Source organism: Neopelma chrysocephalum, unplaced genomic scaffold, assembly GCF_003984885.1.
Source record: "Neopelma chrysocephalum unplaced genomic scaffold, ASM398488v2 Primary Assembly neopelma1_25, whole genome shotgun sequence".
Classification (NCBI taxonomy): Eukaryota; Metazoa; Chordata; class Aves; order Passeriformes; family Pipridae; genus Neopelma; species Neopelma chrysocephalum.
Genome location: NW_020897694.1, coordinates 30944813 through 30971720, shown reverse-complemented (window position 1 = coordinate 30971720; position 26908 = coordinate 30944813). Strand labels below are relative to the sequence as shown.

The 26908-nt window shown below is 39.4% G+C and overlaps 1 protein-coding gene across 5 annotated transcripts; it reads left to right on the top strand.

The window, feature by feature from the left end:
* Positions 1-1536: 1536 nt before the first annotated feature.
* GYG2 (glycogenin 2) lies at positions 1537-21161 on the top strand. 5 transcript variants are annotated; one of them, XM_027674768.1, is made up of 10 exons: positions 1537-1569; positions 1791-1952; positions 7524-7665; positions 9413-9587; positions 10780-10942; positions 11478-11604; positions 12490-12712; positions 14921-15061; positions 16722-16832; positions 18717-21161. In XM_027674768.1, the coding sequence occupies exons 2-10, from the start codon at positions 1946-1948 to the stop codon at positions 18876-18878; spliced, it is 1251 nt and encodes a 416-aa protein (XP_027530569.1). In that variant the 5' UTR covers positions 1537-1569; positions 1791-1945; the 3' UTR covers positions 18879-21161. The 5 variants fall into 5 exon arrangements, with proteins under 5 accessions (XP_027530569.1, XP_027530570.1, XP_027530568.1 ...); XM_027674769.1 differs by lacking the exon at positions 1791-1952 and having other exon boundaries at positions 1549-1569; XM_027674767.1 differs by lacking the exon at positions 1537-1569 and having other exon boundaries at positions 1590-1952; positions 16708-16832; positions 18717-18830.
* Positions 21162-26908: the final 5747 nt, after the last annotated feature.

Here is a 26908-nt window from a genome sequence, read left to right as displayed (position 1 = left end):
AATTTATTATAGATAATTTGAGCAAAAACCATGAATCTGAGTGGATAAACCCTGCTTACCCAAGTGTTTAACCCTCTGAAGCTCTTTGGTCTAACTACATCAGCATGCAGCCAATATACCAGTGTGCAGGCACACTTTTCAGTGTTAATTAATTACCCTTTTAACTAGGATGATGATGATGATAATAATAATTTTATAATTATTGTGATTATTATTTCTACTTTTATTTTTTGAGGTAATTGAAGGATTATGTAGGGAAGATCCAATGTATTTAAATCTGGAAGGGAAGGAAGGAAGGAACAGAAGCTGGCTGCTGGAACATCAGAACTCTAGCTTGTATTACTGGCTCAAATATTTAAAATCTATTCTATACTGCATAAAAAGTTGGTGACACACAAGTAAAACAGAAAATCATCTAAATGTAGACATCACTTTAATTACCAAGAAAAAGCTTTTGTTGGTCATAAAGTCCCCGAAATGAAATAGATCTGCCAGTGAAATTATCTACAACAGCAATCTTGCTACTGATAAGCATGTTGTTTAGTTGACTTGTCTATACAAGCTGATGGTGAACACAGATCCCCAAGAATTTTGTTTCTGTGAGCTAAGTAAAGCTTGATTTCCTATGTGTTTATGTTCTTGCTTTGTTAAAGTCCTCACCACTACTAGAGCAATAATACCCTCTTCTCTAGTAGACCTTTGGGATTTTCCCAGTGTGTGAAAGAACAAATGCTGCAGCTTGGAACAGCAACAGTGATCTCTTGCAAATTATTGGAAATAAAGTTTTTTAAATAGTTGAGTGGTACCATTAGGTATTTTCTTCAGTGGCACACTATCTGAAGTTCTTGACCTTTGCTAAGTAGTTATTGATGTTCACAGCACATGGTGATGCAAAAATACCTCAGCTGAACCATGCCAGCCTAAAATTACCTTGCAGAGAAATTGTGTGGCTGAATTACATGTCATGGTTACATGACTTCTAAGTCAGTGGCAAAAACACACTGTGTGAATACCTGTGCATTTATTTATGTATTTCTTAAAATATTTATAGCTCTCTGAATAGCACAAGCTCCCTGAAAACATCTACTTATCTGGGTGACAAGTTATCACACTGTGTGTATCCGTAAGGGGGTACAACGGCCCCAGAGAGTTAGGGGTAGACTCCCTTAAATTACAGTAAACCTCATGTATCTGGGTGACAGTATGCCACGCTGGAGTCATCGTACTCTAAGACCTCGCTCCACACTCTGCCATTTTCACCACCACAGGCTTTCTTGTTTCCCTTCAAGGGCTGCACGGCAGAGTCTCCCACTGCCTGTCTTCCTTCCTCTCCGTTCCTCCACAGCCATATGCGTGGTTGGGGAGGCTCTGTGGCAGCGCCTGAAACCCGGAGCCGTTCAGAGCAGCGGGCCGGGACCGTGCCCCGCCGTGCTGCCAGCGGAGGAAGGGGAGGGCCTCCCCCCGGCGCGGGGTAGGCGCTGCCGCGGGCCGCCAATGGAGCGGGAGCGGGAGCGCCGCGCCCACTGGAGGTGCCGTCGCCGCCGGCGGGCTTGGGGGCGCCGCGGGCAGGTGTGGGGGCCGTGTCGGGGGGTGCGGGGTCCCAGCTCCGGACTGTGCCCTGCTCGGGAGCGGGGCGGCGCGGGGGCGCACGGCGGGGAAGAGGAGCGGGCAAAAGGAGGATGCCTGTCCTGCAGTACAGCCAGCGCCGGGAACGCGGGCGGGGTGGGTCGTGCCAACACCACCCCCCCGACGGTCTCTGCCGCTAATGCCGTTTTTCTGCCGCTGCGCAGGAGTCCTTGCGAATGTAATTCACCTGTCACTGTCTTCAGCAGGAAAGAGGCTAATCCCATTTGGCGATTTAGCGGGCCCGCCGCCAGCAGGTGTGGTGGCGGTGGAGGTGGGTGCCCGGCCCGAGCCGTGCTTGGCCGGCCCGGGGCCTACCAGGATGTCCGGTGAGTACCCCCGGCCGGGGACCGGCGTTCCGCAGCTCCCCTTGCACTCAGCAGCCTCTCGGGGCGGGAGGGGCCGCTCGGCAGCGCAGGCTGGTGTCCCCCGGGGCTTTCGTCCTTCTCACACCCCGATGCGGGCGGGGGTCTCAGCGGTTTCCTTATCAGCAGAGTACTGTGCTGAATTAGCACCTTCAGATTGGAATTTTAACTGTCTGGGTGCTGGAATGAAATAGTTGAGCTCCTTTATGTGTTCCGCTTGTACGTACAGGTTGGCCTGCTCGGGTCTCTGTGCGCTTTCCTGGTGGATCCGCAGGGTGACAGCCTGGGGTTGGCTCCCTCGGTCTAAGGCAGATTCAGAGAAACCTTTCTCATGCCCCTTCTTACAAAACAGCGGTATTGGTCTTATTCGATTATCCTTAAAGCCATGAGGTACTGATTTGAGGGATAACCAGATGTGGTGGGTAAAGGTGCCGTTTTGTTTCTTGAACATGCTCTGAAAACCAAGGCAAATGTTGAGCAGCAGCTCCCCCAAAGCTGGGTTTAGTGAACGATTTGAAAGATGTCAGGCATTCAGCATGATGGGTCGCAAGTTTGAATTCCTGTATGTGGCACCTCAGCACCACTGGGAAGATCCAAAAAGGGAGTCTGCAAATTAAAGGATTAGAGGATTGTGGGTTTGTTTGGTTTGTTGTTTGGAGTTTTGTTTTTGTTTCAAGGAAGGTGTGGAAAGACTGGAAACATCTAACTTGATACATATCAATTGCTCTGTTTCTGGATTGCTTAAGCAATTATTACTAACTTTTTTCAAACTGGTATGTAACTGTTTTGTAACTATTTTTGGGTGCTATGCCTTATGCCTATTTACATATTATAATGTTGCATTTGAGTTTTTATGAGGGTCATTTACTATGTTGAATAACAAAATTGCAGGGTCTTGAAGCAGAATGTAACTTCTTAACTGAAAAATACATAGTAAAAGCTACAAAGAATTGGAATCAAGTCCTCTTCCAACACAACAGTCATAATCTTGTCTACTAAAATTAGGTATTGTTTTAATAAAAGATAAGAGCAGATCTGCTTTTGGATCAGGCAGAACTTCATTAGGCCAAGAGAAATATTGCATTCCATTGAATATCAATTTATATTGTTATGAAAAGGTCTGTGTAAAGTGTTGCTAATGTAAATGTTTCTACTACTAGACCCAACTTGAGGAAGCTGTAATTTTTTTACTAGGGCAAGAGCTGCCTCTTTGCTGAAAACTTGCATAATAATTTCTGATGGGAGTCTGACACAGGTTATTGTCTGATATCATTATTCATTTACCTACTTGTAACAAAATACTTCTCGACTGCTTGTAACGTTGTGGGTGTCAGCTGGAGCAGAGCTTTCTGTTCCAAGACGTGTTTGTGCTAGGTCAGAGAAGTGACAAGGCCTGTTGCTTGCTTTGTCTTTGTGGTAGTCTTAACACATTTTCACATGCTGCTGGGGGACGATTCATAGAGACCTATGTGTGGGAGGGGAGTAACAAAATCGTTGTTAGGGAACGTGCTGTGAACTGGGGCTGTGTTATTTCATTGTCACTTGGGATTTCAGAAAGGTGCTTTGGGCTCAGTGGGCACAGGTCCAAACTGTAGCCTGCTCGTCCTGCAGGTTGTCTCTGAAGTAGTAGGGGGGAGGTGACAAAAGAGCAACAGATGGTATTGGGGAGGGATTTAAGAAAGCAATTGTACGATGTTGGTTAGTATGAATGGCAGCACACACCTAACCAGCCTGTTGGAGGCGTTTGGCTATTGACTTATCTGCTCTTATTTTTATGCATGAGATGGCAATGTGTTATTTAAAATATGCTTGTAGAAAAATCATAACATAGGAGTGTCTGGTCTCCTGTTGCAATTTTGGACTGGGCAGCTTGGTAAATTTGAGTTGTTCCTCTAGGAGCAACAGTTAAAGCACATTTATCCTTTCTCTGTCTATCAGAAGAAATACGAAAATACATTTAAAAAGTTCTGTCTAGTGGATTATGGAAAAAATCTCCCTACCATATTTAAACTTGTCTTGAAGCTGGCAGGTGCATCTGGATCACTCAGTGGTTGTTATTATCAGTCAGTCCTGATTCTCAAAATGGGTACCTGGTGTTTGTTAATTTCCTTTTCTCTTTTTCTTTGAACATCAAAGTGAGCACCACCTTGTCTGCTTGCTCTGTCCATATTCTAAGTAAGGCTTTTAGATGCCCTAGAGTTGGTTTTCATGCCGGTTAAAGAATTTTGCCTTTGGCAGTGTCTGAGGTACTACTGCTATGAGTAAGTAGCATAAGAAGTTGGCGATCTTGGCTAAAAGAGATGTAACAAGTTCCACATAAGATCACCCTGACTGTAGTGATTCATATACTTTTGCTGTCTTTTCTGTGTGGCTATCTGTAGCTTCAGAGCAGGTTCTAAAATACTCACCAAGTTACTTTCTTGAAAATCCTTGTTTTGTTCTAAGAAACATTTGTTAGATAATAAAACTGAGAAGCCACTACTGATGATAATGATTTCTTAATTTGCATCATCATATGCTGTGTAGCAATCCATATAAGAGAAATGAGCAGATTTATAAATTCATATGATAGGGTTTTAATGGGATTCTAATCATACACTTATTTTTCTCATAATTCTCTGATAGTGGTATTAGCAATAAGGATCCACAACTTGAAAACAATTTGCTTGAAAACTTAATATTCTTCACAGTAGGTGTTGTCCATAAAAAATCCTACTGTCATTCAGCACAAAGAATTGGAAGTTATGCATAGTGGTGTTCTTGACAATTAAAAAAAAAAACAAACAGTAGCAATGAATTCTAAATACTTACACCTTTGGATTTCAAACTTAAAAGATCAAATCTTCTTTTGCAGCTTAAAGTCAGCAAGTGAAACCCTGTGTACATTAGATTTAATGCAGCATTGTCCTGATTTCAGTTAAATGGGTACAGTTTACTTTCACAAGTTTATATGAAAACCTGATCCTTAGTTTTCGGTAATAAAAATAAAATGTTTACTTATGAGGACAATATTCCAAGGAAATTTATAAATAAGGCAAGTCAAGTAACACTTTTTCCTTGAAAGCAAGGATTAGATGAAAGAAAAAGTAATGATAAAATATTTTGATTTTAAACCCCCTATGGTTCCTTAATGAATTAGTGATGCCCCTGTAGGATTTTAAAATAGCTAGAACATGCTTCTCTCTTTGCACCAGAAATATTTTAATGTAGAATTATTTCAGTCAATAGTTTGATTATCTATTTAATTAATGATTCAGTGTATTAAGAAGGCCATAACATGTATTCCACATCTGATTCTCAAAACAGACACTTGGTTTCTTTGTGAGGTATCAGAAAGAGTTTCTTAGAAGTAGTATTTGGCAGTTTACTTCCTTGTGGTTATGACCACAGCTTTTGCTCCAGAGGTACAGGGCATGAAGGCATGTCTGGGATGTGGTAATTTGCCATACCAGCTTGCTGAACTATTTGACGATTAGCTTGTGTGGTTTTATATGTATTACTTAAGTAGAGATTCAGTTTCTGTAGCTAAAAGTATTTGCAAAAGCCATGCAAAGATTCAGCTTCGTGGTTGTTATTTAAAACCGTATTTTAAGATTTAAACTCCCACTCATTTCACAGCTTGCTTTTTGTATTAACCTACCTCCCACATTCCTCTCAGTAGTTGTTTTATTACCTTTCTTTGGCTGAAGATGCTTGTTGCCTAACACAAAAGTGCTTTTCTTTGTTGAGTTTCTGTCTTTTCAGAGTAATTTTATTGCTGAAGTAGCCTTCAGTGTCTTTTTGGTTTATATTGGTTTTTATGGATGCTTATATTTATTCCTTTAACCTTTTGGAAAATTGCAGTAGGAGCAGTTTACTTGCACAACTGTCCTTTTAAAGTAACTCCTTATTCATTGTTTTCTGGAACACCCATAACTTGTTTGAGCTGTTACAATAACAGGAGTTTTGAAAGCTCATTTTTTCTTTTGCTTCTCCTGGAAATTGTCGTTAGAAATATTATTGGAGTTTACTTAACTGTGAGTTCTGCAAACTATTTTAAATTTGGGTGAGTGATTCAGGCTTTTTGGCCAAGTTTGACACTACGAGGATTCTCCTAAGGTGCAGAGATGTTTTGCAATGTCAGCAAACATAAGGTATATAATGCTTGATTTGAATTCAGATCTGGCTGGAGATGAGTGAGAGGTAGGGGCAAAAAGGGGGGAGCAAAGACAACACACCAGTGAGTCTGTGCTTTGCTCTAGATTTGGAGGACATGAAAAATGAAAATACTTAGTATCTGAGAGCTTAATATTCACAAGCACCAACCATACTTTATTGCATACCTTGATGTTAGGCTAGAGGTTTGAGCTCATTAACTTTGGCAGCCTCTGGCTGAGGCAGCCATGAGGTCATTTCTTGGGTTCTCTGCAACTCGTTCTCTGAGATTCTTTCCTAGTGTCTGTCACAGACCCTGGAAACTGTATGACAGGGGTTTTATGTTGTTATTGTTTGGTTGTTTTGATTTATTTAACGTAATTGCTTGTGCCTTAGGATGACTGTGGTTTTAAACAAGTATTTCAGTGCAAGTATTTCAGTGCAAGCGTTTATGAAACTCTGTAGAGCTCAGTGGAATTCCCCTCATCTGTGTGACCTGCTTGTCTTGTTCTGGTTAATTTTGTAGCCTACAATGCTGAGGTCATCCTTCTGTTCCAAGAAGGCTGTTCACCTTGCTGAGTCATTGGTTCTGGCTCATCCCAGGAGAACTCTGATAGTGGTGGTTCTGTCAGAGGGCAGAGCTGAAGAAGCAGCCCCTAATGATACTGCCACAGGCCTGTTATCTCTACAAAATACATTATGCCTCCTGTTGTGCAGAAGTGTTTCTTTCCATCTTTTTTTAATTGTAACTTTTTTCCCATGTGTTTCTTGACAATGAGGAACACTCCTAATTTTCTTAGTGTTACTTGAGGTAAGGATCCTCAGCTTCTGGGAGGTGTACCAGTCTTGGTAGCAATTTCTCTGCACTTGCTCAGCCAGCACCAGTTACTCCAGTACAAAGAGGACAGAGCAAAGAATAATGTCTGTTAGTGATGTTACGGAAAGAAGAATATTTCTGGCTAGTACTCCACATCTTGTTCTTTTCCTTAGCTTTTGGCACTGTATAAACAGGAATGTTTTCCTTTTTGGTTGTATTATATTATTAGATAAATCTCAAACCTAAATATTTACAATTTTGGCTTTTCTTGGTTGACATTATGTTTAGACAATAAGACTTAGAGAATTATTTGTTTAAGGCTAGTCCAAAAACTTCATACCTGTCATTTTGTAAATCAGGTAATCAAAAATAACGCAAGTCAGAAACATACATACTGCAGTCACATTCACTGGATTTTCTATTTGATTATGTCTTCTGGGGGAGTTTGGAAGAGAAAAGAGTTTATCACAGAAACTGCAGGTTTTATAAAGCCACAGCCTATTGCTTAGCTAGAGGAGGAGGGAATCTGCCAAAAGAGCTTATGTTAGAGCTGTAAAGTGAACCTTCTGAATGTTTGCTTGCAGTAACAGATCAAGCTTTTGTGACCCTTGCTACCGATGACGTGTACTGTCAAGGCGCTCTGGTTCTCGGACAGTCATTGAGGAACCATAAGACATCTAGAAAATTGACAGTTCTAATTACACCAGAGATTTCCAGTGGGATGAGGTAAGTATTCATGTATTTTTGGAGATTTGATATTATGGAAGAACAAACAACAGCATCAAAGATTTTAGTAGGCTTCCCTGTTGGCTAGTGATTTCTGACAGGAGTCCCAAATAACATCCATGATAAGATTTCAAGCATAATAAGAATTCACTTACAGGAGTAGAGCTTGTGGCTAGAAATTGTCTTAAGCCCATAATTGAGAACGTAATCTGAAAATTTTGGAACTAAGGTTCGAGTGTCATGCTTTTGAGCTGAAATAAAGGCACTACTGTTGGTTTGTTGTTTTGTTGTTTCCCCCCCTTCCCCCCCCCAGTGTTTCTCTTTTAGAAAGAGCAAGATATATAACCACCTGTAACATCAGAACTCTCCAAAAACCTAAGGGGCTAGGTTTCAGATGAGTAATCTTAAAATATTGGTGCACAGCTATCATGATGAGAAATTAATTTCTTCTTGCTTCTTTTTTTCAAAATCAGTTTCCAATTTGGGTTATGTTTCTACAGCACTACAGAATTGCATTTACACCAATCTGATTAGGTCTGTCGAACTCAAGCCCTGTTATTTGGAGGACTGTGTCACTTGTTAAAAGGAACATGCCGTGCCATAGCTACTTAAACTCTTAGTTCTGTTATGGCTTAGGCAGTGTGCAAGCTCCTGATTTCTGTATGCCATGTGAATATATTTGCAAGGCATCTGGCTCAAGGAACATGTTTTCACATTTTTCTGTGACTGGATGCACAAAAATCTGTTTTTACAGACTTTTTAAAGTATGGATTTTGTTATGTCAGAACACTGTCACCTTCCTGAGGGAATACTGTATCCATTTGACACATGGGTTGATACTAAATCCACAGGGTTTTTTTTCATCCCCATTCAGTGGGAAGAAAAACCTTTATAATATATATTTTTAATCAAAGATAGCATTTTTTAAAAAGTACATCCCTGAACTATCCTTCTAAAAATCTGTACCCACTCTTGGATCTTTCTCAGTTAACTCCTGTCCCTTGAGGATCAGGCAGGCAAAAGCTAATGTCCCTGAAATCTAGATTTCGAACAGCACAGGGTTTTCTCCTTCTGTGTTTGTGTGATATCCAGGACTAGGCAGTTAATAGTGTAATGCAAATAAATAACCTGTGTTTAAAACACTTTTTTCTTGTTGGAAAATTGCCTACTTCAGTGTTACCTATAAAATTCCCATGAAAGACATGCAGAGAAAAAAAGTGTCTTCCTAAAAGTCTCATTTGAGATGACTTGTAGTAATGAGCAAGTATATATTGCCTGTTTGAAAATGTGCAGTTCTGAAGCTGTGTTTACTTGGGCATAATAGGTGCAAATCACTGTGCTGGCAGTGCATGTCTCATCCTGTTCAATGTAGAGAGAACAAAGTACGATGTTTTGCTTTAGAATCAATTGTGCAGGATGAAAGCTGCTTTAATTTCTGTTTGTGTTTATACAGGAGATCAAGTGACTTAAGGATTGTTTTCTCCTTCATACAGCAGCTGTTGCTTTTGAGATGTGCTGGCCTCCATAGTGTAAGAGGCAATGGTTTGTGGTCTGACTGATAGCTGTCACTTCAGCAGACTATTTGCAAGGACTTTGCACTTCTGACTTCTTATTCTAACAATCAATCTAGCCTTGGTTATTGGCATAATTAATATGGTGCTGTGTGTCACTGTTTTCATGCCTGAAGTGAACTCTGATGAACTTAGGTCTAAGTGCCCTTCTTTCTCTCCACTGCTCACTCTGGTAGGTCAGTCCTCCGCAGTGTATTTGATGAAGTAATCCAGGTGGATGTGCTTGACAGTGCTGACTCAGTCCATTTGGCTCTAATGCAGAGGCCAGAACTGGGTGTAACCTTTACTAAGCTTCATTGTTGGACTCTTACTCAATTCAGCAAATGTGTGTTCATGGATGCAGACACTTTGGTGAGTAGAGTGGGAGCTGTGGAAACATTTGGGTCTGTCTCCTCAGTGTGGGGTAATTCCTTGTCAGGCAGCCTATTGGCCCGTGAAGTGACCAGATTTGCTGCTCACAGTTTTGCTGGCTGCATAAAAATAAATTAATTCTTAGGGAAAGTAGCCTCAGGTTTGTCATCAAAAGAGATCACAAACTCACTCTATGCACAGAGGCTTCTGACAGATGTTTAAAATAGATCTCTCTCATATACTTTTGTTTCTAATTATTCTGGTCAGGAAGGCAGGCTGGTTTTAAAATGGAAAAAAAAATTCCCAGAAACATTAATTACCTTTTTTTTTTTAAAGCTTTTAGAAGTATAGAGATAAAAAATGGCCATAATTTTGACACGGGCAATCATGTCAGCCTTCCCTTGCACTTTCACGGCTCACTTTGAAAGTCTGGGATACATTTTAATTTAATAGAATAGTATTTGAATTAGAAACCAGTTGAAGTTATTCTTCTTGAGGAGAGAGGCTTATGATTTCCTGATTTACATTATAGTTAAAGGAGGAAGGCAAATTTTTGTCTTTGTTTTAAATTCAATTAAGTAATCCTTCTCCTAAAAAAATTTTCGTCCGGTTTTCACAGTTGTAGGTGGGGTCTGCACAGCTGTCTTTCCACCAGCTTTAAATGTGATCTGGGCCTTAACCTGATTGATTTTTCTCACTTCCGTGTGAAGCTTAAAAAACAAAGAACTTAACTTACATTAGAAAACTGGTAGCAAGATACGGTTTTTCTACTACCCCTTTAGTCAGTCTGTTGCTAGCCCAAATTATTTAGATTCCCAGTTTTCATTCAGGTCTGTTGCAGTTACTGAGAATAATGAACTATGAAAGGTGAGCTAAGAAAGAAGGAAACTGTGTATTTTCAGGGTATGTTATAATATTTAAAAGGACCTTGTAGATGGTCTCCAAGGTTCGTGAAATAATATCACAGGCTCTGCGCTTTTATCAGAGAAATCATGGAGAACCACAGTCAATGTTATTTATTAAAAAAAGGGGTTCTGACCCCTAGCATATTTTACACTGCCAATACTTTTATGCCCTGCAAGCCATATACTAGACCAAACTAGCAATTTACTGCATTCGTACTAATTTAGCAACTCATGTTTTAGATAAACATTTCTTCTAACATTTTCTTTCTTTTCCTACTCTTTCTAAGGTACTTTGCAATGTTGATGAATTGTTTGATCGAGAAGAGTTTTCAGCAGCTCCCGATTCTGGCTGGCCTGACTGCTTTAATAGTGGAGTATTTGTGTTCCGTCCCTCTTTGAAAACTTACAACCTACTGCTCCGGTTTGCTGCTGAACATGGCAGCTTTGATGGTAAGGGTCAAGGCATAAGGAATGAAGTGCAAGTCATAGTTTCCATGCTGTCAGGCAGAAAAGAGGAAGGCAGGAGTTCTCTATGCTTTATGTAATTCTGCCCCACAAAGAATTAAAGGTGCAGAACTTTGCCTCTTATGCTGTATTTAAGACCCGTTGATTTAATGCGGACTGTGCTTCCCAGAAAAGGGCAATGAAGGGACATTGGATCTGAATCTTGCTCAGTAAGTTTTAATTTTGCTGTCTGGCTTAGGAGAGAGAAATACAGCTGATCTTCAGTCTTCTGCTCTGAAGGAGACCAAACCCTACTCCTTTCTTCATATATTACAATAGAACTTCATTTGCACTGAACTTGCATCGGAGTGAATCAGGTATTATTCATTTGTACCTGCTCACATGGCCATATTTTCAAGCCCAAGTTGCTGTCCCACGAACACACCAGTCTCATTCCCATCCTTGGATGTGAAATTTTGATATAAATTTGAGTGTGCACATACTACATAATTCTGGTAATACTGTTTTATGTATTCTTTAGGAGGTGATCAAGGATTGTTGAATAGCTTCTTCAGCAACTGGGCAACAGCAGATATTGGCAAACACTTACCTTTCCTCTATAACTTAAGCAGCAGTGCTGTATACACCTATGTTCCTGCTTTCAATCAGTAAGTAGTAACACTTCTGACTGACTGTAAACCTCTGTAATTTGTTAACAAACATCCTTCTGTAAGGGAGAGTAATAGTGGCATATTCTGTTGATGATAAATTACAGTAGTAACAAATGATCTTACGTAAAAGCCATGCAATAGAAGCTTAAATGCAATATGAATGTCTTGCATCTGGACACAGGGAGAGTCCCAGAGTTCTCTACACTGTCTCATGTTCTTTCAGAGAAGCTTCTTTCATGTTTGAAAAGATGTAATTACTTTGGCATTAGGTTCTCACAGCTCTACTTTTAAACTTGTTCCTTTCATTTCGAGTAATTTCTTTGAGAAACAGTTGGAGTTGTTTAAATTTTTTGAACCATTTCTTAGGTTCTTCTGTGAAACAAGAATTATACTAATTATATGACTTCAGACAATGCAGCTGACAAATTTTCAGGTAAAAAGAAAGTTAGATTTAAGGTGTTATGAATTTCTGTTCCAGTTGCACAATACACTCTTACTGGGAGGTGAAATTAGGTCAATATAATTAGTAGTAATTTTTAATATGAAATCAGTAATAACCAATTATGTTGATTTGGTATTTGAAGTGGTATTTGTTTGTGAACGGAGCATGCAGGAGGACTGGAAATGGTACTGCATGAGCCTGTCAGTTTCCTTCATGAGCTTTTCTTCTAGAATGAGCAGCTGGAAGCAAATGGCAATGCAACATTTTGTATTTTAAATGAGATGACTTAAACTAATAAGATAGAAAAAAAAATTAAAATATATACTCATCTTGAATGTGTTACTGCTGCAAAATGTCCAGTTATCTCACCTGTGAGAGTGTGTTTCTTTAGTAGTTTGTATATGCTAAAAAAATATTTAATGTATGTTTGATCTCTACAGTTTTGGTAGAGATGCCAAAGTTGTTCACTTCTTGGGAGCGACAAAGCCCTGGAACTACAAATACAACCTTCAGACAAAGAGAGTTATGCAGGATGACACCACTTCTGGATCTTTTCATCAACTGTCATTTCTTGCCCTCTGGTGGAATATATACAGTGCCAGTATACTGCCTTTGTTAGAAAAACTTCAAAAGATGGAAGAATCAGAATCCAAGGAATGCAAGGTAACTGATAAGGAGTTAGTTGGAATATGTCGAAATCAAAAACAAAAATTCTGAAAATTTTATGTTTGTTAGAGGAAGAAATTACATGATGTGGTGGGCTAACCCTGGCTGGACCCCAGGTGCCCAGCAAAGCTACTCTATCGCTCCCCTCCTCAGCTGGGCAGGGGAGAGAAAATATAACGAAAGGCTCATCGGTCCGGATAAGGACAGGGAGAAATCACTCACCAGGTACTGGCACAGGTGAAACAGGCTCAACTTGGGGAAACTAATCAAATTTATTACCAGTCAAATCAGAGTAGGGTAATGAGAAATAAACCCAAAACTTAGAACAACTTTCCCCCATCCCTCCCTTCTTTCTGGACTCAACTTAACTTCCTATTTTCTCTACCTCCTCCCTGCAGTAGCACATGGGGATGGGGAATGGGGGCTGTGGTCAGTTTATCATGTGTTGTTTCTGCTGCTCCTTCCTCCTTGGGGGGAGGACTCCTCACACTCTTCCCCTGCTCCAGTGTGGGATCCCTCCCACAGAAGACAGTCCTCCATGGATTTTTCCAACATGAGTCCTTCCCATGGACTGCAGTTTTTCATTAAGTGCTCCAGCACAGGCTTCCCTTCCATGGGGTGCAGTCCTTCAGGAACAGACTGCTCCAGCATGAGTCCTCCATGGAGTCACAAATCCTGCGAGCAAACCTGAGTGCAGGCTCCTCTCTCCATGGTTCCACAGGTCCTGCCAGGAGTCTGCTTCAGTGTGGGCTTCCCATGAGGTTGCAACCTCCTTCAGGCATCCACTGGCTCCAGTATAGGGTCCTTCACAGGCTGCAGGTGAATCTCTGCTTCACCATGGACCTCCATGGGCTGCAGAGGGGCAGCTGCCTCACCATGGTCTGCTCCATGGTCTGCAGGGCTGTCTCTGCTCTGGCACCTGGAGCACCTCCTCCACCTCCTTCTTCACTGACCTTGGTGTCTGCAGGGTTACTGCTCTCACACATTCTCACTCCTCCGTCTGCAGTTGTCCAGTTGCACAGCAACTTTTCCTCCTTCTTAAATCTGTTATCCCAGAGGTGCTATCACCACTAATGGGCTTGGCCTTGGCCAGCGGCAGGTCCATCTTGGAGCCAGTGGGCATTGGCTCCGTTGGACATGGGGGAAGCTTCTAGCAGCTTCTCACAGAACCTACTCCTGTAGCCCCCTGCTACCAAAACCTTGCTATGTCATCCCAATACAGTTTGGAAAGCCAATAGTACTAAAAATCCCTCCTAAAGATTAACCGCAGCCCTCTTCTTAATTTATAAACTGTTTTTATGGGAATGTATGTGCATAGATTCTGCAAATTAAAGACAAATTAGCTGAGGAAGGTGATAATCTGGCTGTGAAACAGACTTTTGTTTTTCTTGAAGCTAAGTTGATATAGACTATCAACTAATCCTTGAATTGTAATAAAATTTCACCTTTTCAGAACTGCATTATAAGTTGTTTCATGATGGTCATAACAAATAAATCAGGATTGCAAAAGCAGAGTTAATTATGCTTAGGATGTTATACACAGTACTCATGTCACCATACATTTACTGATCTCTATGCTTTTTTTCTTCTTTGGAGGAAATGCAGCAATCTATGCTTTTCATGAATAGAATAAAAAATCTGTTGATAAATAGATGATTTCTTGGGGACCAGCAGCATAAAGTAATGTATAGAAGTACAATTTTTAATTTTGTATCCAGACATGACAAATTAGATCACATTTATGCATATGTAAATATTTCTTAATGTTTTGTAATGTTAAATTATTACCATCCTTGAACTAATTGCATAGTCCCATAGGATCAGTTGAACAATTACCATCAGAGAATAATTTGGTTTGTTAACATCATGACAAATTGGAAAGCAGAGCAAGGAATGGGTAGTTTTTGATCTTATACTTTAACATGCTTTATTTTTAAGACATTTTACATTAAAGAAATACTTCAAATATGGTAACATGAAGGTGGAAATACCTGTTAGATATACCTCCTGAATATGCTAGCATGCTCATGAGTGCAAAAATCTAAACTACAACATGCTCTGAATCTAGGATTGCCCACTTTTTTTTTTGCATTAACTTATTCCTTTCATGCTGAAATCCCTCTAAGGAAGTGCAGCTGTTGTAAATAAGATATTACTTTTCTGAAAAATTGTATTTTAGTGGTGAGATGTTCTTGTTTTTGTTAGCACACTTTCAATGGAGTTGAAATTACACTGAAGAAGGTCAGTCCTTGTGTGGCCATTTCGCAGCAAATGCCTGAGCTTCCAGAGCAGGCAAATGAAATAAATCCCACAGTGTGTTCGCCTGAGGAACTCACTTTTGAAGCTGTAAGTATGTTGTATATTACTATTTGCACTAACAAAGTAAAATTATATACTAAAAGGAGATTCTGTCATTATGCTTCTGATCTGGGAGATTTTATCTTCAATTTAGCTGTACCTCTTGAATGTTCTTGCTGGCATCAAAAATAGTCTAAAGGGTATTTATTTTTTTTAATCTTAAGTCATGCATGCTTGAGGTGTCTGGAGGTTGAACGAGTTTGCATTGTATTTTAGGAAGAGGTTACTTATTCAAAGTTGTTAGGTACTTAAATGTAATATAAAAAAATCTGTTACCAAAGTAATACTTTGAATATTATCTTGTGAATTAATATATTCAAAACTAGAATCCTTTCTATCGCTTCTCTGTAGAACTTTTTTTTCCCCTCAAGTGTTAATCCAGAAAACTGTTCCCAAAATTTCTGTGAATTGGGCAACAAGGAGAGTCTTGAAAGAATCCATTAATGAACATTTCAGTCTTCCTGTCTTTTGTCACTTTTCTTGTATTCGTGTATTTCTGTTGCACCAGGTCCCCTTATTGTATGCAGGAATTAAGTTGGACATAATAGCAGAATGCTTCTGCAGGTGTAAGTCATTACACCTTCTATGATAAACCGTGCTATGCAAGGTACAACTGGGAGAAAATAAAATTAGTGTTCTAATGTCATCTGCTATTGTAACTTGTGGACTGCTCTCCAGTAAGATGAAGACAACTTTTAATATGTTCAGTGCTTCATCTCTTTAGACTATATTTACTCCATAAAGTAAAACTATAGTCTTCCTTTCCCTTTCCAGGGGCTTAAGGAAAATTGTGAGTCTTTCAGATCTATAACTTTAAAATAATTTATTTGCAAAGAATGTATTTTCTTGTGTGCCTCATGCATCTGACTCCATTGGGAAAGCTCAAACCAGATAGGAACACATTATCAAGGTGTTTGTTTGGGGTAAAAAAATAATAATGTTCACTTAAAGTAGTTTCATTAAAATTTAAATTTCTCTTATTATTTCAATTACTAGGATTGTTTATCAGAAGACCATATAAATTAGAAAGAAATAGCCTGATTCTCTTCTTACTTAGGAATACCATCATTCCACTTTTTATTGCTTTGCTTCAGTAGTCTTGTGGGATTGTTTTTGGGGAAAAGACTTCAAAATGGGGTCTGCCTACTCATTTATGTTTCGGGATTTGTTAAAGGCAAATACTTGGGACAATATTTTTTGGGCAATCTGTTTTTCCTCTGTTTTGGAATACATTGTTCTGTTCTTATTTCATACATATAAAAAGCTTATGCATCATAGAGGAAGCTGTTACTCTAAAATGAGATTTTTCTTGTTGAGGTTTGACCTCGAGAATGGTAGGTGTCTGCTGTAAGCTCACTTCCGAGGCTGTATCTGTAGTCACTGAAGAATAACAGCCACTTTGAACCTATCTTAGGGTGAGATGAACTGCCCTATGGAAGTATTTGTCCTAGATGGATTATAGTAAGAATTTTGATTCAATGCCATTTTGATAGCTTAAGCTAGGTGAGATGAATTTTCTCCTTGGACATAATGTGCTTCCTTGCTTTTCCTCCCATCACTACTTTCCCCTACCCCAAGACTGAAAGCTATTGTATTGTATGAATGAAAAAAATATTCTCCTAATAAAACCTCAGTGGCTGTATTTTAGCAACCTGTATATGAAGTTGAACCAAGCGATTCTAGCATCCATCTCTCTGAGCCTGACAGACCTTCAGAACAACCTGTGTCCCATCCTGCATTTCAGGAAACCTCAGAACTGGTACATGTAGCTTTGTGCATTGTACATCTGTTGGTGATTGCGTGCATGTCTTAGCTGCCAACATAATTTTTGGGAAATCTCAACTAATTATGATACAATGTGCAAATAAATTCTTTAATCTTTTAGCTATGTAATTTCTTAACTGCTTCCGATACTGGGGTATGATCCCTTTCTAGTGCTCTTTTCAAAACTTGGAGTTTTTAAATGGGTATTTTGTGTGCTAACCCCCAAGTAATCAATGCATGATGTTAATTTTAGTTCTCCAATACTAATACAAGCAAAACTGTTTGTTTTTTTGTTTGTTTGTTCTGTTTTGTTTGGTTGTGGGTTTTTTGGTTTGTTTTTTTTTTTTTAATCTGCTGAAGTGATACTTCCAAGCAAGTGGAAAGGGAATCTACAGTAGCCTAACTGACTAGGCTTTCCTTTGTGTTCTTGCACTGCATTTATGGGCACTTGCACATGTGGGTGGTGTGAGAATACAAATAGACTTGGTGTTGATGGCCTTGACAGGGTGTCAAGGCCTTGTAAGGTACACAACACAGCCATTTTCCTAATGAGGCCTTTTGTATGATTGTGAAGCACTGTGGTGAAATACTTTAAGACTGAGAAAAACACCCGTAGCTTCCCTGTAGCTGGAGGTGTTTGGGCCCTGGCTAAAATTCTTCATTTCTAAATACATGATCATTCCAGTCTTCTTGTTAATTGCATCCACAGCTGTTGATAAGACTTGCTAATGATAAAGAAAGGAATCTTCATGCATTACTGCTGCTCAAAAATTAAATACAAATGCGTATTGCATGTTTGCATATATAAGGAGCAAGCACGCTCTTCAGAGTATATGCTCATGTCTAGGGTGATGTTGGTTGCAGGTGGGGATATATACGAAAGGATGCAGTACCTAAGCATATAGTGTCATGTTGGCTGTTTGAAATACCTTACCTTGTCTTGCACAAGTCCTGTGCCTTGTCTGCCCAAAACTGGCAGTTATAGTGGATATTCCAGGGCATTTAGGCAGTTTAAGCCACTGATTCCTGCCCATTAAGTTCTGTTCTGAAACACTTGTATATTGAATTTGTGAGGGCTTCAGTAGAAGGTCATTCTAATTGATTTCAATTTTGTTTATAACATAAGTTGTTTGCCTTTAAGCTTCTTCGAGTAGTACTGAAAGCAGGTTTTCAGTGGCTGCCTTGATTAGTCCTTGTTATATTTCACCTTTATTACAGATTATAATTGTTGGGCTGTTCCCTTTTTACTGGCATTGGTCAAGCATGGACACAATTTTTCTTTTATGTGGTTGAAATTATTGCTAATAATGTCTTGCATTTGTGCACCTATGATAATTGTGAATTCTGGTTCAAGGTCAAGTTTTGGACTGTCATTCAAAATGAACTAGCTATTGGTATGATGAATAGTGTCAATCTTTTGAATTAATTTATGCGACCCATGTGTCTCACATCTGCTAAATAATACTGATTTCACTGATGTTCAGATAAAACAAATGACCAAAAATTCTAGAAATGTATGTTCACATGAAAGCCTATTGAAAACAAGATTTGCGGAGATAAATGGTTACACTTTATTGTAGGAGTTATTCTACTCTAAACAGGCCATATTTGTAAAATTTTTATTGCTGAGTGTACCAAGGTTTGAGTAAAGATCAGTAAAATAAGTGTTTGGTATGTTCAAAGATGCTATGGAAAGTAGTAAAAGCATGGGAAAATGATCTCACATTATCAAAACAGGAATGGATGTTTGAATAGTTTGTTTTATTGTTTGAACTGGGAGTGTACAATGCAGAAGTTTGACAATTAAGGTTTAACATCACAACACTGAAATGAGAACAACCAAATGACTGTTCTCCCACTGTTCTGCTTCTTCCCACAGAACGAGGTTGCAGATTCTGTTTCAGAGCTGTCTATTCACCTTAAACCAGCAAAACCAATTCCAGAAGATGAGCGGAGAAAATGGGAGGAAGGACGCATGGACTATATGGGGAAAGATGCTTTTGAACATATCAAAAAGAAATTGGATGCATTTTTACATTAAGATAGAGTGTACTGTAAAGGCCATCATGATATATGTTTCTTCTATAAATGCAATTCTTGAATACTTGGCTATCTTAACAGTTTACCTGATGCCAGAGGTTATTATGGATCCTCATAGATTCTTGGAGGAGATTAACAGATACAGACTCTTTTTTTTTTAACCTAAAAGTGTGCCTCAAACTTATGTCTCATCTTCATTGTTTTCCAACAGTGCCTTCTAAAGAATAATGAATGGTACGCTCTGAATATGATCTCTCACGTATTTATCACTCTTCTCTGTTCCTCCCCATAGCATTCTGCAGAAACAGTCATGAGTGGGAAACATGTTGGAAGTTGAGATTATTTTGGAAGTTGAGTTTATTTCCCAGACTGAGATTATTCCTGAAGTACTTACAAAAGACGCTATAAAGCTATTTAAATAAAAAACTTGTTCCAGAAACCAAATTAATGCTTTCAAGGGCAACCATGATGTAGACTTCAATATGAGAAAACAGTGAGGAGATGAAATCCTGTCCTCATAGGAGTCTGCAACAAAACTTTTTAATCTAAATATGATTAGGATTAGAGGAACTTCAGACTTCATTTGAAATCACTAGTCGATGTTCTGTGTTTGTCTGTTTATAGGAAGATGCTCAGTTTTATAACTAGCGTAAGGAAGAGTGGCTTAAAACTCCTAAGACAGACTGGTAATGTATGTTAACCTTTTATATTGTTGCTATAGGATACTGTTGCTTTTTAAAAGATTGTTAGCTTTACTTGCATATTCTGAGTTGTGTAGTCAGAGGAAGAAACATGGATGGTATGGTGTAAACCTTCCGGTGCTTTATATAAGTTTGTTTACAGTACTTCAAACTGCAGCTGATAAAGGCTTCTTTCTAGCTCAGGATGATAGCCCCATATTACAGGCAATTTGAGTGCAACTGGAAGCACAATTGGCACTTGTTTTAGTAAACAGGCCCTTTGAAGATATTTTAAACAATAGCTGTGTGTGGGAACCAATAAATCTGTGAGGGTTGTTCCAGAAAAAATCTACTGATGAGACTCCATTTTATTAAGGATACTTATGGGGGATTGTTTTGTGAATTTGGGTATTTAAATTTGACTTAGCGAGTTTGCCTTAGCAAACAAGAAAAAGTACTTTCTTTCAAAGTAAAAAACTTTGAAAGAAAGGATCTTGACAGTCATCCTAATATGATAACAGGTTTGACACAGTTATTTGTAACCTCACCCAATATTAGAATAAAAATTCTGCAGTGATGATGCAGGACTTGAAACATTTTGGTCTTAATATGTCACCAGTTTTGGTAGAGATATACATAATAAAATAACTTGGGAATTCTGTTTCAAAACACTGTTACATTATGCATAAAAGGGATCACCATAGATGTTAGTGGAAAAAAAAGCAGGATAGGAGGGAAGAAGAAATTTTTATTTCTTTTTCCTCCATCAGAAAGTATGTGAGGGTGGGGCAGAGAATAACTTGCGCAAATTAGGAAATTAATGAAAGAGATTAAAAGTTCTTTAAAAGAAGAAAAACATATCTTTGAGTATCTTAGAATTGCTTTATAATATTCACAATAGTGGACTTGCTTTTACTTTTGTAGGATTTTTCTGATTTTTATCTAGTTCTCATTTATTCTAAGCACTCGAGTGAAATTCATTGGTGTGTCTTCTGCGTATAAGCTTCTAGGTTAAGTTAGATGTTTTAGGGTCAACAGAGAAATGGGGAAGAATCATCTCTCTTTGACTAACCTGGGGACCCTTGATAGCCTGAGCCTTTCTGGGTAGGTGACCTTCACATGTTAGCACAGGTAGGTGCATTCTACCTCTTGGTGCTGTGGCCCAGTGCAGCACTGTGTGGAGATGGCAGCAGCTGCAGTGTCCTTTAACTCACATGGCATTTGATCTACTGATTAGCCCTGTTTCTTTGTAATCCTTGTGCACTTCTGAGAAAGTTCTCTGTTTTAAAAGCATAGTTGCTAACATAATTCAAACAGGTTTTGAAGACTATAAAACTAGTCATCAATGTGAACTCATGCATCAGGGAGGTGTACTTTTTACAGTAACAACTAGATCTTACTGGGCACATTAATTAGATTATGAGAGAAAAATTACTGATGTGAAATCAGTAACTGAAAGGTTTTTTATATAGGTGTATGAGTGTAGTAGAAGGAGCTGTGATTGGACACGTCAATCGGTTAGTATGTAAAATGGTACTGTGTGGCTTATACAATGTTTTGCAAAGAGTGTACATTAATGTAATGGAAATAAAAGAAATGGAAAAGACATATGAAGTCATGTACTTATCAGATGATGCAGAGTTACAGGTTGTTTACACTGTGCCAGGGATTATTATTTGTGACTGACTAGTTACTTTAATTTTTTTTAATTTTATTTAATTGCTTTTGAGACATTTAGCATTACCTGCTGAGCAGAACTAAAAGGTTAGACTTATAATTATTTCTACAGACATACATAATCATAATGTTTAGGATCTCTTGAATTAGCACAACAGTATTTTGTTTGTTGTATTTCATGGAAAAGTGTAGCTGTTAAAGGCCCTGTCCAAGTTTTTACATCCTGTCTTCACATAAAAAAAAAGTTGAACTAATTACACATAATGTAGTGTTGTAGTGGCTTCTAGCACACAACCGTTGTCACCAATGTGTGAGAAAGGAGAATCTTGTATGTGACTCCAGAATTTGCAAGTACTATGCTTCAGGCAGCATTCTGTGCTTTTATGGACATCATTCTGAAATCCTGGGATCACAGGCAGGTCTGAGAGGTGTTATGGGCTGCATGCTGCCATGAACCACAGGGCTGAGGTTTCCTATGTCAAAACACGACTTGGGGAGAAAAAACTTACCAAGCTTTACCTGGAATTTTTTCCTTAAACTGTGGTACAGCCCCAAGTATTTTTAGGATGAAGAAAGTTGAGAAGTGTAGGCTATTGCTGTGTGGCAGACCGTATTTAAAGAGGACAGCTTGTGTTTAAAACAAAACCTGCTGATACTACTTCTGTCATGTGCTTGGAGTTATTCATAACCTGATTTAGAGGGTAATTTTATTTGCCATACAACAATTTTATTGGGTGCTCTTCATGTATAAACAGGAGATAGTGTGGGTTAGACGTGAGCTAATGCACTTTCGTAGCCTACAGTAAAGGAGATTGTTGTTCATGAAATATCACTTTTCTTAATGCCTGGTGTCTTGTGAGGACTCTTCCAACTGGGTTATTCTTCGTAAATAAGAAGTTTTCTTTGTCTCTCTAATTCATTCAGCTCACAATTGTTTTTCTGAAGCTGGTATTCGAAAAAATGCTTAGTTGTTTCATTTTGGTTTTTTTTCACCTTGATTTTTCTGTCCATGAATGGGAAGCTGGATTAGTAGCAGATGGTGATATATGTTTGTGTGCTCATGTAAACATATAGTTGTTCAACAGCAGCAAGTCTGCAGCGTGCCTACTTATTCCTTAATGGATGTGATTCTGTTGCTTTCCTAATCTAAACTGTTTTGATTCCTATGACTTTGAAATTAACATGATGGGCCTGTTTTCTTAAGTCACATCTCATTAATTCACATCTCACATTCCAATTCCCCACCAATTTTCTTGTCATGATACTGGGATTTTATTTCTGTAGTTAGTTTGATTTTCTTTTTTTTTTAAATCAGCCTTTTAAATGAGATTAAATGCATAGTAGTAAATTCTTAAATAGCCTGCAAAAATACATGTCAAGTTAGTGGTCATTGAAGTAGTCTGCATCGTCAGTATATTGGTTGCAAAATGTCTCAGCTGAAATTCTGTTCATCCCAAATTGGCTGGCTCATAAATAACATAAATAATAATCTGTCAAAGAGCAAAAGGTTTTTTTATATTTACTCCTTCTTTTTGGTCATTTATGTAAATGCTTCTCAAATATACTGAGAGTCCTCGAGAATTTCAAGCTGGATGAACTTTGAGCTCAAATTACTTTTCTGAGTTTATTTGTTAAACAATTATTTTGCATCCTTAAATGATTGGATCTTGTGGTCCATATGCTGGCATTCCCTTCGGTCCCAGCAGGGAACAAAGCAATGCGTCTAATATTTAAACAGGGTGAAGTTTCTTAGAAGCTTATTGTCTCAATCCTGTGAGATTTGGCAATTACTCTGTTGAGTCAGTCTAATGCAACAATTCCAAATGTCATTTAATAATGATCAAACAATTTAAGTGGAAGTCAGCTTCATACAGCGTGAATGTCAAACATTTACACAGTATAACCACAGCTCTTTCAGTAAAACAAACTTAATTTGTTACAGAGTAATACTCCCCTCTCTATGGTGTGTGTATTGAACCACGTGTAGGCACATTCTGGTATGGTTATCACTGGCTTGGAGATTGGTTAGTTGTTTCAGGTTTTCCCAACAGGCCATTTTTATGTAGTCCTTGCTTCTTTCTACAAAGGAAGAAAAGAAGGGAGAAAACAGATAATTTAGCTTTTATTCTTATATTAATATATTTTGCAAAAGATCATTATAGATGACTTTTCAAGCAAACTTAGGGACCTGACTCAAGAGTTTCTTCCTTACAGTGTTATTCAAGCAGTCTTTGTAACAGCTCTTTTACACATTAATGCATTTCATGTGAAAGTGTGCTTGAGGATAACTCTTGGGTGATGTTGGGTTCACCTGCTTTACAGGGAATATACATTTGCCGGGAGATCAGAATAATAGCTTGTGCAGATCTTATGTGATGTGGTTAGAGTATACACAGACAAAGAGATCTGCAACCACTCCTGGCTAGGATCTGCATGAAATGGGTAAAATAATTAACCTCCATTCTCTGCTTACCACTGTCTCCTCAAAATTTTAATCTTTTAAGATACATTTAGATTTAGACAGTAAAAGGAGCTTAGGACTGAAAAGTCTTCTCTCCTGTCCCTCATGTTTTTTGAAGTGATGTGCATCCTGTTCACCAATTTTCCATTACATTGTTCTCCTTGTCGCCTGCAGATCACCTCTGTGTGCACTGTCTGCCTCTCCCTCTGTGTATGGGAAAAGCACATTTCTCTTTGCCTGGTTGAGGTTTCTTAACAGTGAGTTAACAAAAGCCAGTTACGCTATGCTGCCAGCCCTAATTCTTCCTCCTCCTGCCTGAAAGCCCCTCTGGCTTTCCACAGATGCCAGCCAAGATAAAATTATCTATGTTTGGATGTCAGGAAGGCAACATGGATATCTACGTGACTCCTTAGCATCTGACTCTATATGGCAGTTTAGCAAATTTAACTTTCAGAAGAATGAGGTGTTACACAAATGTTTAATGTTTACATTTATACGGTGTGATTTTTTTTCACACTGTGCTTGGAAATGGAGTTCAGGGGTTTGCTGATGTATTGGCCTTCCTAGTCTGGCTTTCTAGAGTTTCAGTCTATGCTTACAAGCTGAGTGGGTGCTTGAACACCTTCCCATCCCCTGGTAAAAGCTCTCGTCATGACCTAGTGTGGGACTGGGCATGTTCTTGTGTATGAATCATAGAATCACAGAATATGCTGAGATGGACGGGACCCATCAGGATCATCAAGTCCAACTCCTGGCCCTACGCAGGACTCCCCAAAAATCACACTATGTGCTTGAGAGCATTGTCCAACAGTTTTTAAACTCTCAGGCTTGTTGCTGTGAGCACTTCCTTGGGGACCCTGTTCCAGTGTTCAAGCACCCTCTGGGTAAAAAACTTTTTTCTGATATCTAACATAATGGAGTGGAGAGGGAAGTGAGCTGAACTGAGAAAAAGTTTATCCTTGTGTTTAACTGACAGTGTAGATGCTACTAAACTTATTGGCTTGACTCTAGAGAACAGCTTTTGGTTTTGCTCCCCACTGAGCAGTAAGATTTGTCCTCCATCTCTGAATCGGCCAAACTGGCTTTAAAATGCATGGTCTTTTATGCTCTTTTCTCCCTGCATGAATCCAGTGAAATGCAGCTGCTCTGGTTTTGGTCCACGTAAGCCACAGAAAAATGTCAAATCTTCTGATGAGTTCTTAGCAATGTTGATGTGGATTTAAATGCTATCAAGCAGTGAGAACAAATGTATTTTTAGATACTCCTGTCAAGTGTAACATTGATGCATCCAATCAGTTCATTGTCATACGTGCCCTTTGATTTATGTGGAGTGTTTTCCACATAACTTTCTTGGTGACCTTTTAGAGGAAAGACAAAATGGGAAATAACCTGAAGAAATGCTCAGTCAGCTTTTTGGAGACTTGCACTTGGTGTTATGTCATGGTCACACACAACCATGTTTAGAGCTAAACAGCAGTGACTTACCACACTGCTGACCTGCCACATTGGAGGTGTAAGTCAGGAGGTTCTCTGAAAGCACTGCAAAAGGTTCACAGTCCAGGCCTACATTTGCTTCTGTCCTGAGGTTGGTGAAAGGGCTGGGATCTGCTGTGGCAGCTCAAGAGCTGAGAGAGGGACCTGCTGCAGGCCTTCCTATCTCTTGTTGTTTCTAGAAGGCAAAAAATGACACACAGGCAACCTTGGTACTGAATAGAGCTGCACTGGTGTGGTTCTGCAAGTCTGCTAGCTTTAAGGAAATAGGTCACCTGAAGTACCTGCTCTGCAGCTCTTACCATCCTTTGTTACTTTTAAAATCTGGGTGACCTTTAGCTGTGTGGTACGAGTGAACATACAGTGTTCAGAAAGGCTTAAAGTTTGAATCTGAGTTTCTTGCCTGCAATCTACTTTTTCTGAAGGCAAAAATACAGAAACCTCCATTTAAAAATAGGATTTGACACAAAACCAGGCAAGAGCATGGTTAGGATTACATATTGAGAGATGAATTTATTTAACCTGAGGGCAGCAAGAGAGGATTACATATTTTAATCCCCTCCCTTTCCCTAATGACTGTACAGAGTGCTGACACTTGCTTGGCTTGGAGAAGATGACCTGTACACAGAAGTGATTAGTGTGTGAGGTGAATTTTTTTTTTTAACACCTCCTACTGAAAACAAAGTGCTTTCTCACAAAAGCACATTTTGCATGGCCCTCATATGAAATCAGAGTCACTGTCACTCAAGTGGGACATGCAGCGTATAAATTGGTCTCAGATTGTGAAATTTGGGACCTATCTTCTCAAGGGTGATGCTTTTCGATGCTCTTGCAAGTGAGATGACTTAATGTCATGGTTTGAAAAGGCCCAAAATCCAATTCTGATTCCTAGCCTCCCACCCACATCTCAACCCTATGTGAGATGGGTTTTCCAGACAAAAACACGAGATTCAATATGGGGGGAAAGGAATATATTACAAGACTATACAAATAAATACTTATACTATAATACATTGCATACAATCTTAACTCTATATCTATCTCTACCATGACAATAATATTTACAATGGGCCAAATCCCTTCTCCCTCCAAATAAAAGTCCAGGAGAGAAGAAGAAGAAAAGACCCCTTCCAGTCTCTCAGCAGCAGGTCTCTCTCTAGGCAGCAGGTTCTCTTCTTCTCTTTCCAGGCAGCAGTAGTAGTTGCTGGCTCTCTGCCAGCACACACGAGGGGGTCTCCAAGCCCCTCGGCCCTCCGTCCTCAAAACGGGGGTCTTTCCGTGGACTACGTAACCCCAGACAAGGTCGCATCACCACGGTCATATCACGAAGCACAGGGGTCTTCGTGACGGTCTGGTATCCTCAGGGGAAATCAAGCCCCTGTGCAGAGCTCCCATGCTCTGACTCAAAGATGGCTGCCAGCTTCTCTGAAGCTGCAGCAAGGAGGGGGGAAGCCCAAGGTCACTCCCTCCACACACATTCCTTCGGCCGTCCTGGCTTATCTCTCAGGAGGCCATGAGCTTCCTAGCTCCTCTCAGCAGTGCATACTGCACTTTAGGACTCCTCTCAGTCCACCACCCCCTCCTCTTTCTCGGAGGGGTCTCTAGCGAGTTTGGGGGGTTTGGTTTGTCCAGTTCTTACCCCGAAACTCTGTTCCTGCTGCTGGCTCAGTCCTCTTTCAGGTGCTGCCTTTCTGCTTTCCTTTCTCCTCAGACATCTCTGTG

Coding starts and splice junctions, on each gene's coding strand:
- GYG2 (XM_027674765.1), top strand. CDS start 1,766: ATGCCGTTTTTCTGCCGCTGCGCAGGAGTCCTTGCGAATGTAATTCAC. Junction 7,666..9,412: donor GAGATTTCCAGTGGGATGAG/GTAAGTATTCAT, acceptor TCACTCTGGTAG/GTCAGTCCTCCGCAGTGTAT. Junction 16,833..18,716: donor TTCAGGAAACCTCAGAACTG/GTACATGTAGCT, acceptor TTCTTCCCACAG/AACGAGGTTGCAGATTCTGT.